General features: G+C 47.5%; 1 protein-coding gene across 1 annotated transcript in view; it reads right to left on the reverse strand.

Moving 5' to 3' along the window:
* Positions 1 to 16,724, reverse strand: part of LOC137152919 (myosin-13-like) — a 54,459-nt gene that overhangs the window by 30,113 nt on the left and 7,622 nt on the right. Inside the window, 8 exon segments of the mRNA XM_067547868.1 lie at positions 422 to 539; positions 2,153 to 2,240; positions 2,355 to 2,428; positions 5,881 to 6,190; positions 9,274 to 9,444; positions 9,529 to 9,678; positions 9,775 to 9,893; positions 14,749 to 14,887. Coding sequence (XP_067403969.1) covers positions 422 to 539; positions 2,153 to 2,240; positions 2,355 to 2,428; positions 5,881 to 6,190; positions 9,274 to 9,444; positions 9,529 to 9,678; positions 9,775 to 9,893; positions 14,749 to 14,887 — 1,169 coding nt within the window.

A 16,724-nucleotide genomic window follows, 5' to 3' on the forward strand; every position in this document is an offset into this window, starting at 1 on the left:
ATTACATTAAAGTCTTTTTTCACCTTCCTTTTAAGCATCAAGAGCTGGCCACTTCTCTGGCAAGATACTGGTTTGGATGGACCAATAATCTGATCCAGTCTGGCAGGAGACGAGATACCAGACTGGGGAGACCAACAGTCTGAAACGATATGACAGATCCTAATTTCCTCTCTCACTCTGAACGGGAGAGGGCTCTAGACACAGCAGAAATGGAAAGAATCTACAGGCTAAAAAAAGAATAAGAACTTGTCTGTTTTGTTCACCCATTGCATCCTGTCTGACACGTACTTCGTCAGCTCCCTGGGGCAGGGACTTTCATCTGTGTTACTTGACTGCACAGCAGCCAGCCCTCTGGGCCCTGATCTTTGACTGGATCGCAGACACTGCATACTATCACTCATAGTAATAATTAAAGACACACCGTTGTTTAAAGTCAGCGTATAGGATTCTGCTTGGGAACCCCTTCCTGCAAATCCGGATGCCTTCCAGAACACCATTACACCGCAGCTGGTGCATCACCAGGTGATGGTCCATTATACCTTAAAGAAGATAAAACAGCAAAGACTGTCAACACCGGCACAGACACGTCTCATTCCAAAGGATCCCCGGCTGATCAGCTCTCAGGAACCTCTCCTTCGACTGAAAGGCAGCCACCTCACTGGGGAAAGACAGCAGCTGTTTAACACTGAGACTGTGAAATGACTAAGACAGGAAGCGAAGACGAAGGGAGTATCACACTGAAGCTGCAGAGGAAAGTGTGAGCAGCAGCTGCTCAATGCAGGTTGTACAGGACACTTGGGCTGGCAAAAAAAAAAAAAAAACCTTGCAAAGAGCACCTGGGAATCTCCAGTGGCCACAAAGTAATGGGGAGTGATCTCATCTCAAAGTCAGCAGTGCCAGGCCAGCCCAGAACTGCCCTAACAGGCCAGCTGAGACCTCCTCCCCGCAGGGTTGGGACGTCCCCATTTGGCAGAGCTGGCTCAGCTCCTTGGCATACAAGGTGCATCAAGAAGAAGGGTTGTGTGGGTGAGGGGGCATGACTGTGGTACACTATGCCATGGGAATCCCCCCCAGAGTGGAATGGCCTGTAGTGAGCTAGTGCAGCCAGTGTGAACGTGAGAGGTTTGGTCCTTGGTGGAGTGTGACAAATGTGATCTCTGCTCAGCTTATTGGCATGTGTGTAGATTCTTTTATCGTTGTTAATATATTTTCTCTGTAATGCTTTTATCTCAAGAATAGATGCGCTTGCTTAGACAGAGCGGGGCGGTAACTTACCTGTGGCCATTCCCCTGTTCAGAGCCTTCGAAGAGACAGCAAAGCCGAGCAGGCTGGCTTAGGCAATCTGACTGTGCTGGGGAGGTCACAGTGCAGGCAGGGAGCTGAGCAGTCTGGAAATACCCCGGTCAGGAGGGAGACATACACGTCTCTGCCCAGGAGAGCCGAAGGCTGGAGAACTGAAAGCCTAAAGTGGGTCCCTTGCTGGACCACACAGGAGGAATACAGCTACCCTTCCTCTGAGGGTGACACACTCAGTCCATACATCAGGTCACTCTCACACCCCTCACCTACCCACCCCTTTATCTTTCATGCACACCCTGCTCACTCCTGGCCATCTAGCCCTTCCTACATACACACCCCTTCAGGTACATGGCTCTCAGGCCCCTGGCACCTAAGGGAAGGAGGGGATAATCCCGTCCCTCAGACCATCTGCAGCATTCAGCCACATTTCCTTCCTTTTGGTTCCATTCCACGGCCACTCACCCAAGTTCTGCACACGTGACTGTTCCCAGGGAGCTGATTTGTGGCCTAGAGATGAGATTAATTTAAGTCAAGAAACCAAATTTATCACATGCCTAAATGGCATCTGTTTTAGGTGAAAGCAGAGGCCCATTAAAAGATGAAATTCGCTGAGCTGGGAAGAGAAACAATACCATGTGATTTGTCTGACCGGAGTTCTCAAGTAATGCCTCATTGGTGTGTTTGACAAAGGGATCTGCCGAACAGTTCTAAATGCCTGGCTACTCACGGACAATTCACAAGCAAGCTAAGGAGCTAAATGAGATCAACACACTGTTCACAACCAACAATTCAGCCAGCTCTACTCCGTGCCATAGCGCCACGGCCTCAATGGCTGTCTGGTTGGATCTCTTACCAGGTGTCTTCGTTTCATTGGGAATGATGCAGCGCACAAAGTGAGGATGGGTACTTCTCAGGTTGGCCATCAGCTTGTTCAAATTCTCCTGGGCGAGAGGAAAACAGAAGGCTCTGAACTCAGTGCAAGAGAGTTTTGTTTTGCATTTTCCTGTCCAGGGACAGGACAGGCAGTGCAGTTTTGAAAAGCGCAGCTCACGTACCCTGAATACAGCAGACACTGTCTGGAAGGAGCCACCCTTCTTCTTAGCACCCTTCTTGCTGCCGCCACTATCACCTTGGGAGGAGACACCAGACATGTCAGAGCAGATGGTATGTTCTGTAGGCAGGGTCTTCCCTTGTGGAATATTGAACCAAATGTGAACACTGGTGTTTTAAGTGAAGAGCTGCTGTCCAATGAAATGGCTGATTGTGAACTAGTGCATGGCAGACTCTGCAATGGGATGCACGACTTTGGTGAAAAGGCATGCTGTGTTGTGGGGCCTGTGGCTTTGGGGGTACAGCACACAGTGGGCTGGCATGCATGTTTAGCGGGGGGCTATCCGGCTTTTAGATGTCAGAGGAGCCTCAGTTCTTTAAGGCTGTGTACACACTGATGGCGACAAATTCGCTGCCGTCAGATCGATTTTTCCAGATCGATCAAGCGGCAGTGAAGACACGCTCAATCAATTCGGAAGTCGATCTATTGACCACTGACCACTACACCATGCTGCTCATCCATGTGGGCACCAATGATACTGCCAGGTAGACTCTGTATGAAGTGATCAGATCAGCAGTGACGAAAGGTAAAGACCTGCATATCTGTGGATATCCGTTTTATATCCACAGATATCCGCTTTATATCCACAGATATCTGCTTTATATCCACAGATATCCGCTTTATATCCACATCTATGGATGTGCATATCCACGGATTATTTTTGCAGATCGCGGATCGGATGCGGGTACAAATTTTGTATCCAACCAGGGCTCTAACTACCGGGTACTGGGAGCAATGGTGTCGGGGCTGGAGGCACAGGTTATGTTCTTATCCATGCAATCGGCTGAGGACAAGGGCCCAGGCAAGGACACAAATCCTGGAGATGAATGCATGGCTGGTGTCAATGGGGATGCTTTGGGTTTCTCTACTATAGAATGCTGTTCCAGGAAGAAGGATTGCTGGGACGAGATGGGGTCCACTTGATCAAGAAATGGAATCGTATCTTTGGACACTGATTCACCAACCTCGTGAGGAGGGCTTTAAACTAGCTGCAAAGGGAGAAGATGACAAAAGGCCAAAGGTAGGTCAGAAAAAGGTGACCTTAAGAGAGAGCAAGATGTTGGGGGGGGGGGAGGGGGGAGGGCGGGCGGAGGAGAAATGGAAAATTACAATAAGTTTGTAGAAGCAATAAGAGTGAAATCAATGGGGGGGGGGGGGAGGGGGATCTCCTCAACATCTTAGATGTCTGTACACAAACACAAGGAGTATTGGGAATAAACAGGAAGAACTTGAAGTTTTAGTACACAAACTCAATTATGAGACTTGGTGGGATAAATCTTATGACTGGAATGTTGGTATGGAGGGTATAGCTTGTTGAGGAAGGACAGGCAGGGGGAAAAGGGAAGAGGTGCTGCATTGTACATAAAGAATGTGTACATTTGTCCTGAGATCCAGAAGAAGGTGAGAGTCAGACCAGTTGAAAGTTTCTAGGTAAAGAAAAAAGGGGAATAAAAACAGGGGTGATGTCATGGAAAGAGTCTATTATAGACCACCAAATAAGGAAGACAAGGTAAATGAGGCATTTCTAAAACAACAGAACTATCCAAATCAAAAGACTTGGTAGTAATAGAAGACTGGGTCCACACTATTTAATATTTTCATAAATGGTTTGGATAACGGAGTGGACAGTATACTTATAAAATCGGTGGATGACACCAACTGAGAGGGGATGCAAGCACTTTGGAGGACAGGATTAGAATTCAAACTGACAAATTGGAGAATTGGTCTGAAATCAACAGGATGAAATTCAGTAAAGATAAGTGCAAAGTTCTTCACTCTGGAAGGAAAATTCAAATGTTGCATTTTAGTAATGATATGGATCAAATGTACAGAGTCCTAAGGAAAGCAACAAAAATGATAGAATGATGAGGAAAGGTTTAAAAAACTGGGCCTGTTTAGTCTTGAGAAATGAAGACAATGGAGATTCTTATTCCTGTTTAGTATTCACTAGTGCTGGAAACACCGATAAGCAGGTCTAAGGTGCTGTGCTTTAGATCTGGTGTGGGGACAGTGTTGCAGGGAAAGACAACTCAAAGGCTGTAGCAACAGTGAGGTTCCCCACTACGGGGTGAATCATTAAGACTGAAATCCCCAAGGACTGGGCTAAGTGGTGGAAGTTCAGAACAGGCCATCAGAGCTGGAGGCTGACGTGACAGCAAACTGTGAGCAGAGGCGGCAGCAGAGCAAGCCGTGACAGCGTCATCCCTCAAACCTTCCCTCCAGGGGTGGGAGGTGAACTCATCTGAATGCATCCCTGGACTCGGGATGTCAGTGACCTCAGACAACAAAACATACGTGGGGTGCAGTGGCGGGAAAGGGAATGGTGTGACAGGGACAGGCATCAACTGGACTTTCACGCTGCCAGGTGGGAAACTGAGGCAAACAACTTCTGCCCAAGCTGCTGTGAGGCAGGTGTTTACTTATGGTTTGTACAGTGTTTAGTCACCATTGCAGTGTTCTCCCCAGTTCATGCGGGGTTCCCTCTGCTCCTAAGAAAAGTTCTCTTGTTATACACACACTCTGCTGCATGGCCTCGTCCAGGCGCCTGGGGTGGTGGTTAGTTGTCCTCCGTTTCTGGGCGGGGGCTCAAGCTGGTTCTGTTTGGTGATGTTAAGAGGGACCCTGAGACACTGAGCTACTCAGCACCCCCTGGCAGAAGGGGACGTATCTCTAGCAGCAGACAGGTGCTGTGTTGCCGGGGCTGACTGCTTATTGACAGGAGGGTGTCTGGAGTGCAGAGGGATGCGGCTGCCATTCCCTCACATCTGTCTGTGTTGTGCCAGAGGCTTGTCCACTGCAGAGGGCAGCCCTGAGGCCGTTGGTTCTCTAGGACCAGAAACCTTTGGCGGTGCTGTCCCATGCGGTGAGTGCCTGCCTCTATTCTGGGTGACCTTGGCTTGGGCACGTCATCGCGCTGTGCTCACTTTCCCCATCTGTAAAGCAGGGGTAATGATACTGACTGACCTCCACTGTAAAGTGCTTTGAGGTCTGATGGAAAGCACTGTGCGAACGTTGGATATTAATTATTATTATTCAGTTCTGTATGGGTTCTGATACCACACACATCACCATAGTCTGTGAGTGCTTTCCAGTTGTGCACTGAGTGACATGACTCACATCTGTCACGCACTTCTTCTCTCATCTCTCCTCAGGGGAGAAGTGTGGAGAAGGGAGTGTTTGTTTGGGATTTAAGACACTACAGAGCTATACCTGTTGCTATATGTTTCTGTTAAAGAAATGCATCTTGTTCTTAGAGTGAGAGGTGGGTAGGGTTGGGATGGTCTTTAGTTCCTGGGGGAGTTTGTTCCACAGCTTGGGCTGGCCCCTGAGAAAACTGTCTCCTGACTCCCTGTGCTGTGTTTGCTCCAGGTCTGCCGTACTTGGCCAGGCTGTCTTTGCCAATTGTGTCCATGGCTGCCAAGCTTTCCTCACTTTGAGCACGTGCCTGCACTACCATGAAGAGTGCTTACCTGTGTCTGCACCGGCATAGTTAGAAAACAGGAAGGACAGCAGTTTCAGTGACGATTTCTGGTACAGCCCCACCACAGTTTCATTCAGGGGATCCTTGTTCTTGTCGAGCCAGCCTGAGATGTTGTAGTCCACAGTGCCAGCATAGTGCACCAGAGAGAAGTGGGCCTCAGCCTTTCCTTTGACGGGCTTGGGCTTCTGGAAGTTGTTGGACTTGCCAAGATGCTGGTCATAGAGCTTGTTCTTGAAAGAAGTGTCAGTTGCCTTGGGGAACATGCACTCCTCTTCCAGGATGGAGAAAATACCCATTGGCTGAGAGAAACAGCAACAGAGAGAGAGAGAGAGAGAGAGAGAGAGAGATCACAAACTGGCTGACTGGATGTGATCATGTGACTATCATGGTTGGGCTCAGAATACGATATCGTGTCAATGGCTCTAACAATGCCACTAATAGTGGCTGTGGTAACTGGCCAGTGACATCTATCTTTGTACCTTTGCATGCAAAGTCAGTGATGTGCATTATACCGAATGACTGTAATTTTCCTCCTCCATAACGTTTTCTTTTATTGTCATCTCATTCCAAGAAATGGAAAGAAAAATGAAAGCCAGAGAGCAACGTGTCTGCAAGGTTTCAATACATGCATAGCAGGATGAGGTTCCAGTGTCACTATGTAGTGCTTGCCATTATAAATTTAGAGTTTGCCTTTTGCTTCATTAATGTTAGTGTGGTAACTTATGTATCTCCTCTACTAACATTAATTACTACGAAACAACAAGTCTGAAGAATTTAATGATCAACACTAAACGTGCTGGGTCAGATTCGTTCCTGTGAATGCCGGAGGTGAACGTTGCAATAATTCCATGTTGCAGAACCACCACATACTAAGTAGGATGTTTTCAAAGGAGTTTGGAATTGTTCTAGTATTGAAAAGTCTGAATATTTGTTCCAACGTGGAGACTGTTTTGTCAGCACTTCTTAACTGATTTTGCTCAAATTCTCTCCAAGCAAGCATGTGACATTTCAGCCCAAATGGGAATATTTTGAGACATTCAGAATGATACTGCCAGCATTGTCCGGGGAAATAATGACCAGGGTTACGTCACTTAGGATGGAGCTTTCATCCCAGCTGCTCTAGGGAGAGATGGCATAAACCACCACGGAGCCACTGACTGTACTGGAGGTGGTGATTTACACATCCTGATGATCTGTCCCAGGGTGTATTATAGAAATAAATCTATACGTGCAGCAGTGAAAGGCTCTGGAAGGAGAAGGCAGTGAGGAAAGGCTCCGGCGGTGGGAGGGAAAAACATCATTGTGGACAGAGGAGGCATGGCTTGGGCTAGCAGAGAGCTGTGTAGGGACATACCCAAAGGATTCAGGCGTGTCTTTACTCTGCCCATCTAAGCCAGACCTTACCATCTACCACTGCTATTTATACCCATGCTAGCTGGACGTGCCGTGTCCGTACTCTACATGCTGCTGCTTCAAGTGAAGTCCTAATCTAAGGTGGAAAGAGGCTGCAAGAGTCAGTGTCAGGACCACCCAGCCAATGGGCTGCCCTGGGCCTTAAGTGTAATCGGTGGCTATTGGGTGTGATTAACTGGTGAGAATATTGGATGGTGGCTGTGCTGGCTGAGCACAGGGCATATATACCAGGTGGTTGTTTGAGAGTGTTGGGAATGAATGTAATACTTGGTCTGATTTCGGTTGTTGGGTTTAGTGTGAGGGTGGTGTTGGTGGCCTGGCCTCCTGTACATCACAGACTAGATGATCTGATGGTCCCTACTGGCCTTAAACCATCTTTCTGTGAATGCTGGACATTGGGCAGTAATGTTAACTGTTAGTGTTGGACGTTGAGTATGAATTCTGGGTGGCCGTGTGAATGCAAATTTTGGGTGCTTGATGTGAAGTTGGACAGTGGGTGTGAATATTGCGGGCACACGTAGGTTACTGGATGTGAAATTCAGATGTTCGATGTGACAGTGGGACATTGGGGTGAATGTTGCCTTTGTTTATGAATGTTATTGTGAGAAATAGACTTGAGCAACCTTAACTATAAGTTAATGATATTTGAGTGTATGGGAAACATCTCCATTTCGAACATGCTCATAACAATAGTACCTGAGCACAGGGCCGCCTGGAGGGAGGGAGGGGAGGGGCAGTTAGCCCAGGACCATCTGTTTGAGAGGGTCCCCAAACAGAGTCATGGTGTGACATCACGCACCAGGACACAACATCGCATGCTGACATTTGACCCAGTGGCCCCTCTGTCACGGTGGAGGGGCTGCCGGGCCAAACCTGAGTGGTGCTGTGACCCCGTGCACCAGCTCGCAACGTCTACAGTTGGGAGCTGAGCCCAGCCCCGTAGGACAGGAGTTGAGACGCTGCTGCTGGTGCAGTGCAGTGCAGGATCCTTCCCTCCCACGGCCTCCTCTTCGTGGTAATTTTTTGGTAGGATGAGGGTCCTCAGTTTCAGATTTTGCTCTGGGCCCTTAAAAATCTCTGGGCAGTCCTCCATATGTGCCTCATACATATAAATAAGAGATGCACCAGCTTAACAAAGAGAAGGTGAAGAGGCAACTTGATTACAGTCTATAAGTATCTACATGGGGAACAAATATCTAATAATGGCTCTTCAGTCTAGCAGAGAAAGGTATAACACAATCCAGTGGCTGGAACTTGAAGCTAGACAATTTCAGACTGCAAATTTTTAATGGTGAGAGTAATTAACCATTGGCATAATTTACTAAGGATCATAGTGGATTCTCCATCACTGACCATTTTAAAGTCAAAATTTGATGTTTTCCTGAAAGACCTGCTCTAGGAATTATTTTGGGGATGTTTGCAGAGGAGGTGGTCAGATTAAATGATCACAATGGAACCTTCTGGCCTTGGAATCTATAAACCAAATTTTTCACCCTTCTTTCATAGCCCCTTTTTAAAAGAAAAATAAATCACAGTCATTGTCTTATTTTCTCCCCAAAGTTTTATTCCTAAACTTCAAAATGCATGGAGTAAAAAAACAAGCAGAAACAAAGAAGGCAAATTCAGACGACAGGTAAGTGTTCCAGAGCACCATTCACAAAAGTGACCTATCAGATGGGTATAAGCTTTAGTTTTACTGAAAGTCAATGGACTGAAGGGAGAGATTTGCAAATGAATTGAAGCACCTAGAGGTGCAGAGCAGCACCTAGTGGGATTCTCAAAGTCATCTAGGCACCCAACTCCTCCTTAAATCATCCCCTTGTACAGGGGTGGGGGTGATGTTACAAAGCTTGGATTTTAAACCTGTCTCCCTCTACTGACAGGAGGGAGTAATACACAATGTCCAGGCTGACCCAGAATGACTAGAAGAACATTTGTCTTTCCTTTATCACAAGACACTTCACTTTACCTTCTCTATGAGCTCAATGCAGGCAGCCAGGTCCATCCCAAAGTCAATGAACTCCCATTCGATTCCTTCCTTCTTGTACTCCTCCTGCTCCAGCACGAACATGTGGTGGTTGAAAAACTGTTGCAGTTTCTCATTGGTGAAGTTGATGCACAGCTGCTCCAGGCTGTTGAACTGAACAGTCAAAGCACAAAGCAGAGCTGGTTACTTCGGAAAAGCAGGACATTTCATCAGTAGGCAAACATTGCTATAACTCACATCGAAGATCTCAAAGCCAGCAATGTCCAGGACACCAATGAAATGCTGCCTGGGCTGCTTGGTATCTAGCTGCTGGTTGATGCGTGTGACCATCCACAGGAACATCTTCTCATAGACTGACTTGGCTAAAGCCCCCACCGAATTGTGCACCTGCCAGAGACAGCCATAGCAAGAGTTAGAGCTGAGATAGCCTCAAAAGTTTAAACAACAACAACAAACGAAAAGCAAAAGCTAGTGGCACAGTACCTGTTGGACATTTTGTCCTTTGGTCACATATTCATTCCCAACCTTCACCCTTGGATAGCACAAGGCCTTCAGTAAGTCAGCAGAATTCAGCCCCATCAGGTAACCGATTTTGTCAGCCACTAGCAAAAAGGAAGGATCTCAGCTTTAGACAAAGTCTAGAAAAGATTTCTCGGGCCCTCTAGTCTATTAGAGACTCCCTCCTTTGGGCCCAACTCAGCTCCTGCAGATGTCAATAGGAGTTTTGACACTGACTTCAGTGGAAAGCACGTCATGCCCTATAATATTATTATTAACACAAGCATAAACTACACCGTGTGACAGTTCAAGTTGTAGAGGGCACTCAGAGCCATAACGCATGCAGATCAGAAATGAAATGACAAATCTCCAACAAGATCACTAGTAACACTAGTGATAACACACTATCCAGCACTCATTGCCACCTTCACAGAGCCTGTAACACTAGTGATAAGACACTATCATCCAGCACTCCATATGGCCTTCACTTCCATCACCAGCAGAAACTGAAATTCAGTACACAATCCAGCTCCATCCAACTCATTGTAGTGCAAAACCTTAACTCAGCTCACACTCTTGTGTGTCGAGAATCAGGCACATCTGACTGCCACATTGGCCCCTTGTGTGTGGTGTTTGTCTACCTTAACACTGCTGCAGTCACCATTCAGGTTTTCTTTTCTGCCCTGCACCAAGAGCTGCGTTATCTAGTGCTGCCATTATGATTTGGAGCTCCCATTCCCACTTCTCCCCCAGCCCAGACAGCACCCCACAGCTGTCACAGCCCTCCACAGCCCTGGAATAGCTCTAGCCGTTTTGCTCGCCAGGGTGGTAAATGCAACTGGATGGCAAAACAAAACCAAAAACAGGCCGGCCAATCAGAGGGTGGAGAAAAATAACTACAAGAAAAGAAAAAAGAAAACACCTCAGCTGCACAATGGGAAGGTGCCCCCGGGGCATTGTCACCAAAGGGTGCCATTCTGCTCACCTGCCCCCAGAACTGGCCCCCAGAACTGGCCCTGCCACAGCCCTTGGTAAGTTGGTCCCATGGCTAATTACTCTCACTGCTGCATATTTCCCGACTGAATTTCTCGAGTTTCAACTTCCAGCCATTAGGTCGTGTGACGAGCCCATTGTCAAATATTTGTTCTCTATGTAGGTACTCACGGACTGTGACCAAGTCACCCCTTCACCTTCTCTTTGTGAAGTAGATTGAACTCCTCAAGTCTATCACTATAAGGCCTGTTTTCTAATCCTTCAATCATTCCCGTGGCTCTTCTCTGAACCCTCTCCAATGTATCAACATCCTTCTTGAATTGTGGGCACCAGAACTGGACACAGGATTCCAGCAGCGATTGCATGAGTGTCAAACACAGAGATAAAATATCCCTATATCCCTCCTCCTGCTCCATACCCCCTGGAGAACCCTGCCGTGGCTGTTGGTATGGCCTCTTAGCTCCTGCTTGCCCTTCCCCACCGTAAGATGGTCAGGAGGACATCTGAGCTTCTACAAGACCTTATCTGTGCCTGTACCAATAGATATCACTGCACAATCAACTACATTTGGAGTCAACACCATCGTCCCTGCATGGGACTGTGTACGTGCCAAGGCTACGAAGACTGTGCTAACCCACGTGCTCTCAACAGAGATCATAATGATGAACAAGATGATTCTAATGATGTTGACTAAAAGTGTCACAAGCACTATTACATTTCAATTACACATGTACACATTTATTTTTAGATTTTATTTTACCCTTTACACTGTTGTTGTGATGCTTGAAGGTCAGAGAAATCCAATTTTATGTCTTGAAATAACAGTCATTAAACTAACAGGTTAATGCAAATATTTGGAAAGTGGTCTTTTAAACCTGTTGATGGTATCGTTGTTTATCCCCATTTTTCCAGTAATGGCACCACTTGACAGCTCCACATCATACATCATTTCAAAGTAGAACTAATAAGTTTTCAAGTGATGTATGATATGTATGTATGTAGAGTGGGTACATTCAGTCAACCAAATAGGTGATGTCTGTCGCTCGCCTACAGCGCTTGCCTGGAGAGTGAAACTGAATGTTCATGGAAAAGTTATTGACTTTAAAATCAATTCAGGAGCAGATGTGATTGTCATCTCAGAAAGAACTTACAATCACTTTCAACCCCTCCCAGAGCTGAAGTTACCTGACAGCTCTAACTAGCCCCTGACTGCATGGGCCAGTTCCACAGAAAAAATGTATAAAGACAAAAGCTTTGCATTCAGAGTGTATATGATCGAAGGACCACAGACCAATGACCTCCTCAGCTACCGTGTGGCGGTGATGATGGGCCTACTGAGAAAAGTGGAAGAATTCAATGGAGAATTTGGTGATATTGAACTTTTGAACAGAGACCCCGAACAAATAACCTTAAGAGACAATGCTAAACCATACAGTGTATAAACACCTTTACCAGACTGCTGCAGATTTATGCGAATTCAGAGGACATCATTACTTGGTCATAATGGACTATTTTTCCAGGTTGTGATGAAGCAGGAATTTTCTGTGGTACTTTATTGGTCTTATGTGAGACACAGTTTCCCCTATATTTTATATGGCTCCCTGAGGAGTGGCGGGGTGGGGGGAAGGTCTTGGTTTGCTCTTGGAGCAGGCTAGGAGACAGTGTATGTGAGTCCACTAGCTGTCTGAGACAGAATGCGTCATTAAAAAGAACTGGCCAAGGCCTACCCCCATGTCAATGGAAAATCTGAGAAGACAATGGGAAGCCCAATCCCCAGGACATTGAAATCCTGCAACCAACGACCCAGAGGGAGATGGATTTTCCTGCCTCGCAGCAGGGAAGTTAAGCAAAGATCTCAGCTCAAGACCAAAGAACTGGAAGGCATGAGGTGGGGGATAAGTGTTGGCTTTTGGAGGAAGCTGGGAGCTTTCTCACCTGGGAACTGACTGAGGAGGTCAGACAGAGACAGAGCCTGAACATGGGGCTCACAAGCTTGGCTGGGCTCTGGACTCACCAGAATGGACTATGCTTTATCCTTCATTCCTCTGTGCTAACCAAAGACTTTCAGATTCCATAGCCAGGTGACTAGTAAATGGTGATCTTGTTTTGCAAAGGCTGCCTGTGTCGCTGTAATACGCACTGAGAGCACTGCGTCCTGAAGGGGACAGTACAAGCCTCCCGCAGGAGTCTGGCTGGGCTGGATTCACTGCAAGACACCACGGAGGTACCGATCGCTGGTGTCAATGGCCCAGTTTTGGAGTCCACCACGGGCCTGCACCTGTGGACTATGTGGGTCCTTGAGGCCCAGTGCACTAAAGGGATCATTCCCAGGACACAGGTTGCATGCTGGGGCATTGACCAGATCCTGTGACTCCCTGACATAGGTATATAGAAATAATGTTCTTAAAACAATATGTTGCTGTGGTATTGAGAAACTGAAGTGCACTTTTCTCACTTCAGTGTTTCAGAACAACCAGTGATGGACAATGGACCACAGTTCATTGCAGAATTTAAGTTGTTCTGAAGGAAATATGATTTTGATCATATTATTAGCAGCCCACATTATGAACATGCAAATGGAGAGGCTGAGAGAGCTGTTCAGACAGCCAAGAAAATCCTACAGCAAGAAGATCCGTTCTTCGCTCCTCTGAACTACAGATCAACACCTATGGCAGCTACTGGATATAATCCAGCACAACTCTTAATGGGAAGATAACTCAGAACCACTGTTCCAGCTTTGGAAAAGAAACTATTTCCAAAGTGGCCAGACACGAAGAGTAGCCAAATTGGATAAAAAGGCAAAAGGAGCTTACAAAGACTTTTAAAGAGACGTCACTCTGTTAGAGAGCTTCCAGGTCTGGAACCTAGTGACTGTGTTCATGGCAAATTGGATGGAGAAAGAGGGTAGACAACTCCAGCTGTCATAAAGGAAAAGAATTCAAGCACCCAGACCGTATGTGATTGAGACCAACAGCGGAGAGTTCGACAGAAACCATTGACAGCTACAGTTTGTTCCTCAGAAAGAACAACCAAAGCAAATTCCACAGATGCCAGATGCGGAAGAAGACAGATTCCCAATCAACCAGAGACAGTTGTTGCAGCTCTTGACCAGCCAGATGCCCAAGCTGTTATGTATTTGGGTTTTGTAATTAGGAAACAAGAACAATTCAGAGACCTTTAACAGACTGATCCATGCTGAACTTTAAAGATCGAGTGACAATATAGATTTTGGTAGGAATGTAAAAAACTTGGGAGTTGTAACAGAATGTTAAACTGTATTATAAGGTTCTGCCACTGGGGGGAGCCCTGTATAACATAAGGTATGTCATTGTTTGCCATGCTGTAGCCAGGTTGCTCCCAGGATATTAGAGAAACAAAGCTTGTGAGGTCCTATCTTTTATTGGACCAATTCTGCTGGTGAAAGAGACAAGCTTTCGAGCTACACTGAGCTCTTCTTCAGAACCATGTAAGCTCGAAAACTTGTTTCTTTCACCAACAGAAGTTGTCTGTTAAAAAGATATTACCTCATCCACCTTGTCTCTCTAATACCTTTTTTAAGCTCACAACAGCCATTCCTGGCAGCACATTAAAGTCTGATAGAGACCATATCTCTGGTGTCTGTCTCTGGGAAGGAAGCGCTGTAGCCAGCTCATATCTTGGACAAGAGCTTGACCTGCTAGTAACAGCCCTGCAACCTACCATGCACAAAGTGTACATAACAAGTCCTGACCCCATTGACAGCCCTGGAACCTGACTTTCACCCGCTGTCCATAGAACAGGACGGCAGGGACAGCAGCAATACGCTTCTCTCCCATGCATCAGCCACATCCTGGAGAGGCCCCTGCTAGGAGAGAGGGAAGGAATTCCCCAGGGCCCCACCGTTAGCTGTACCAGGGGGTGGTAACACTGCTGTGAACATTCCCCCCGAACATGTCACCCAGGCGCCGCCTTATCTGGCGGCTTTACCTTCCGTGCCATCCGGCTCCGCCTGCTCTTCTCGCTGCTTCTGCTTGAACTTCAGGTTCCCATAGTGCATGACTGCCCCTGTCAGCTTGTAGATTCCCACCTTCTCCTCCAGGTTGAAGCCCAGGATTTCAATGGCACTCTGTGTAGAGGAACCAGGACAGTCAAAACAGCACAAGGGTTTTGAGACATCTGCACAGTAAATCTCTGAACACAACCACCCTTAGCATCTTGCTTGGCCCATCTCCTGGGGCCTGTCAGGCGCTGTGAGGAGGGAGTGTGGCAATTCTAAAACCATCTTTGCTTTAATTCCAATTCTCCTTATGGTCGGGGAAAGCAGCCCAAGCTCTTACATTTCTGCCCTGGCAGGAAATAGCAGGGAGCGCTGTCAATCAGCAGTAACAGTGAAGACCCGCTCAGTCGATCCAGAAATTGACATACTGAGACCACCTTCACAAGTGGCGTAGCGCTGCGTCGACGGGAACACGGTTCCCGTAGGCGCAGTGCAGTGAAGACGGTGCGCAGAAGAGGAGCAGAGAAGTCGACGGGAGTTACATACGTTTTTTGCGTAGCTTGCATAACTCCCGTCGACTGCCGCCGAATCTCGGAGGTAAGTGTAGACAGGGTGGGTGAGATTTGCTGTAAGGACATAATTTTCTGACTGCAATGATCATTAGAAGCCACTGGGGGGCGGCAGATACCACGACTGGGGTTCCCAGCTAATAGCTGAAACAGCCTCTTAAGCAATAAGGCAGCAACCTTACGGGACATTGGCAGCACTTCCCCTCCAGAGCATCTCATGGATCAGGGATCCAGCATCCCATCCCTCCCCTTCCTGGTCCCTGGGAGGTGCAGCTGCACTGCTCTCTGCCCTGGGAACGGAGCAGCCACTAGCAGAGATTGCGAGCTAATTGGGGCCAGGACGGTCTGTTCTGTGTTTGTACAGTACCGTGCCCAGTGTGGTCCTGGTCTGGGACGGGGCTCTGATGTGCTATGGTAAGACAGATAACGAAGGGAATGGAGCTGCTCCTGTGTTCTGCTAGTGCAGAGTCACTGCCTCTCAGTTCACAGAAAGCCTCTCCTAGGTTCCTGTGTGTGCAGGAGGCAGAGGACAGAGGTGGCACTATTTCCTGGGACCTAGCAGCCTCTGCCAGTTTGGGCCAGCTTTTACTTCTCCAGTCCATCATTCTCATGCACTGTGTAAAATGTCTCTTAGTCAAACTCCTCCCTCGACTCAGGGTCCCTGCTTCTGCTGAGCTGTGGATGCAGATTAAGGACTTATATACATGCAGAAAGAACAGGGGTGTCTTTAGCCCTGTGGGTACCGAGTATGTTTGAATCCTAAACTCTAGAGCAGGGGCTTGAGCTCAGCTTTCCCTGCTGGGAGCTCCCTGCCCTGCAGACTGTCAGCTATTCCGCTCTCAATCTCATCTGCTGATGGGGTTCCACTTTGTATAAACATCCATTGCTCCAGAAAGATGGAAGGTCTATAGCCTGGTGACCGAGGCACTCCTCTGGAGGTAGGAGATGGGGATTCAAGCCCAGATCGGATCTCCCTGGATCCTGATATGAGCGTTGCAGCGTGGGCCCACGTGTCATGTGACCAGGGAGACTCGAGAACAGGGAAACTTGTAAGCGATCCTGAGTGCTGGGCGTCGCACAAACCTCTGGTGAGCAAGATCACGTTTCGGATAACACTGGAGGCCAAGCAAATGACGAGTAACAACGTGTCCAGGCTGAAAAGGATTTTGTTGTCTGAGCTGGTTGGGCAGCGGCTCCATGGCACATCAGTGTAGCACACAGGGGGCAAAGCCCTGGCAGTCCGGCACAGGAGCCAGGAGAAGGATTTAGGAATGAATGGGGAAAATCCCTTTGAAGCCATCTGCCCAGAGCACCAATGCAGTAATGAAGGCACACACAGTACAAGACTGGGTTGGCAAAGGGGCAGAACAAGAGATTCAAGCGCTAGTGGGCCAAAT

The sequence above is a fragment of the Emydura macquarii genome, unplaced genomic scaffold (assembly GCF_026122565.2).
Source record: "Emydura macquarii macquarii isolate MOO-44397 ecotype Brisbane River unplaced genomic scaffold, CSIRO-AGI_Emac_v2 contig_1230, whole genome shotgun sequence".
Classification (NCBI taxonomy): domain Eukaryota; kingdom Metazoa; phylum Chordata; order Testudines; family Chelidae; genus Emydura; species Emydura macquarii.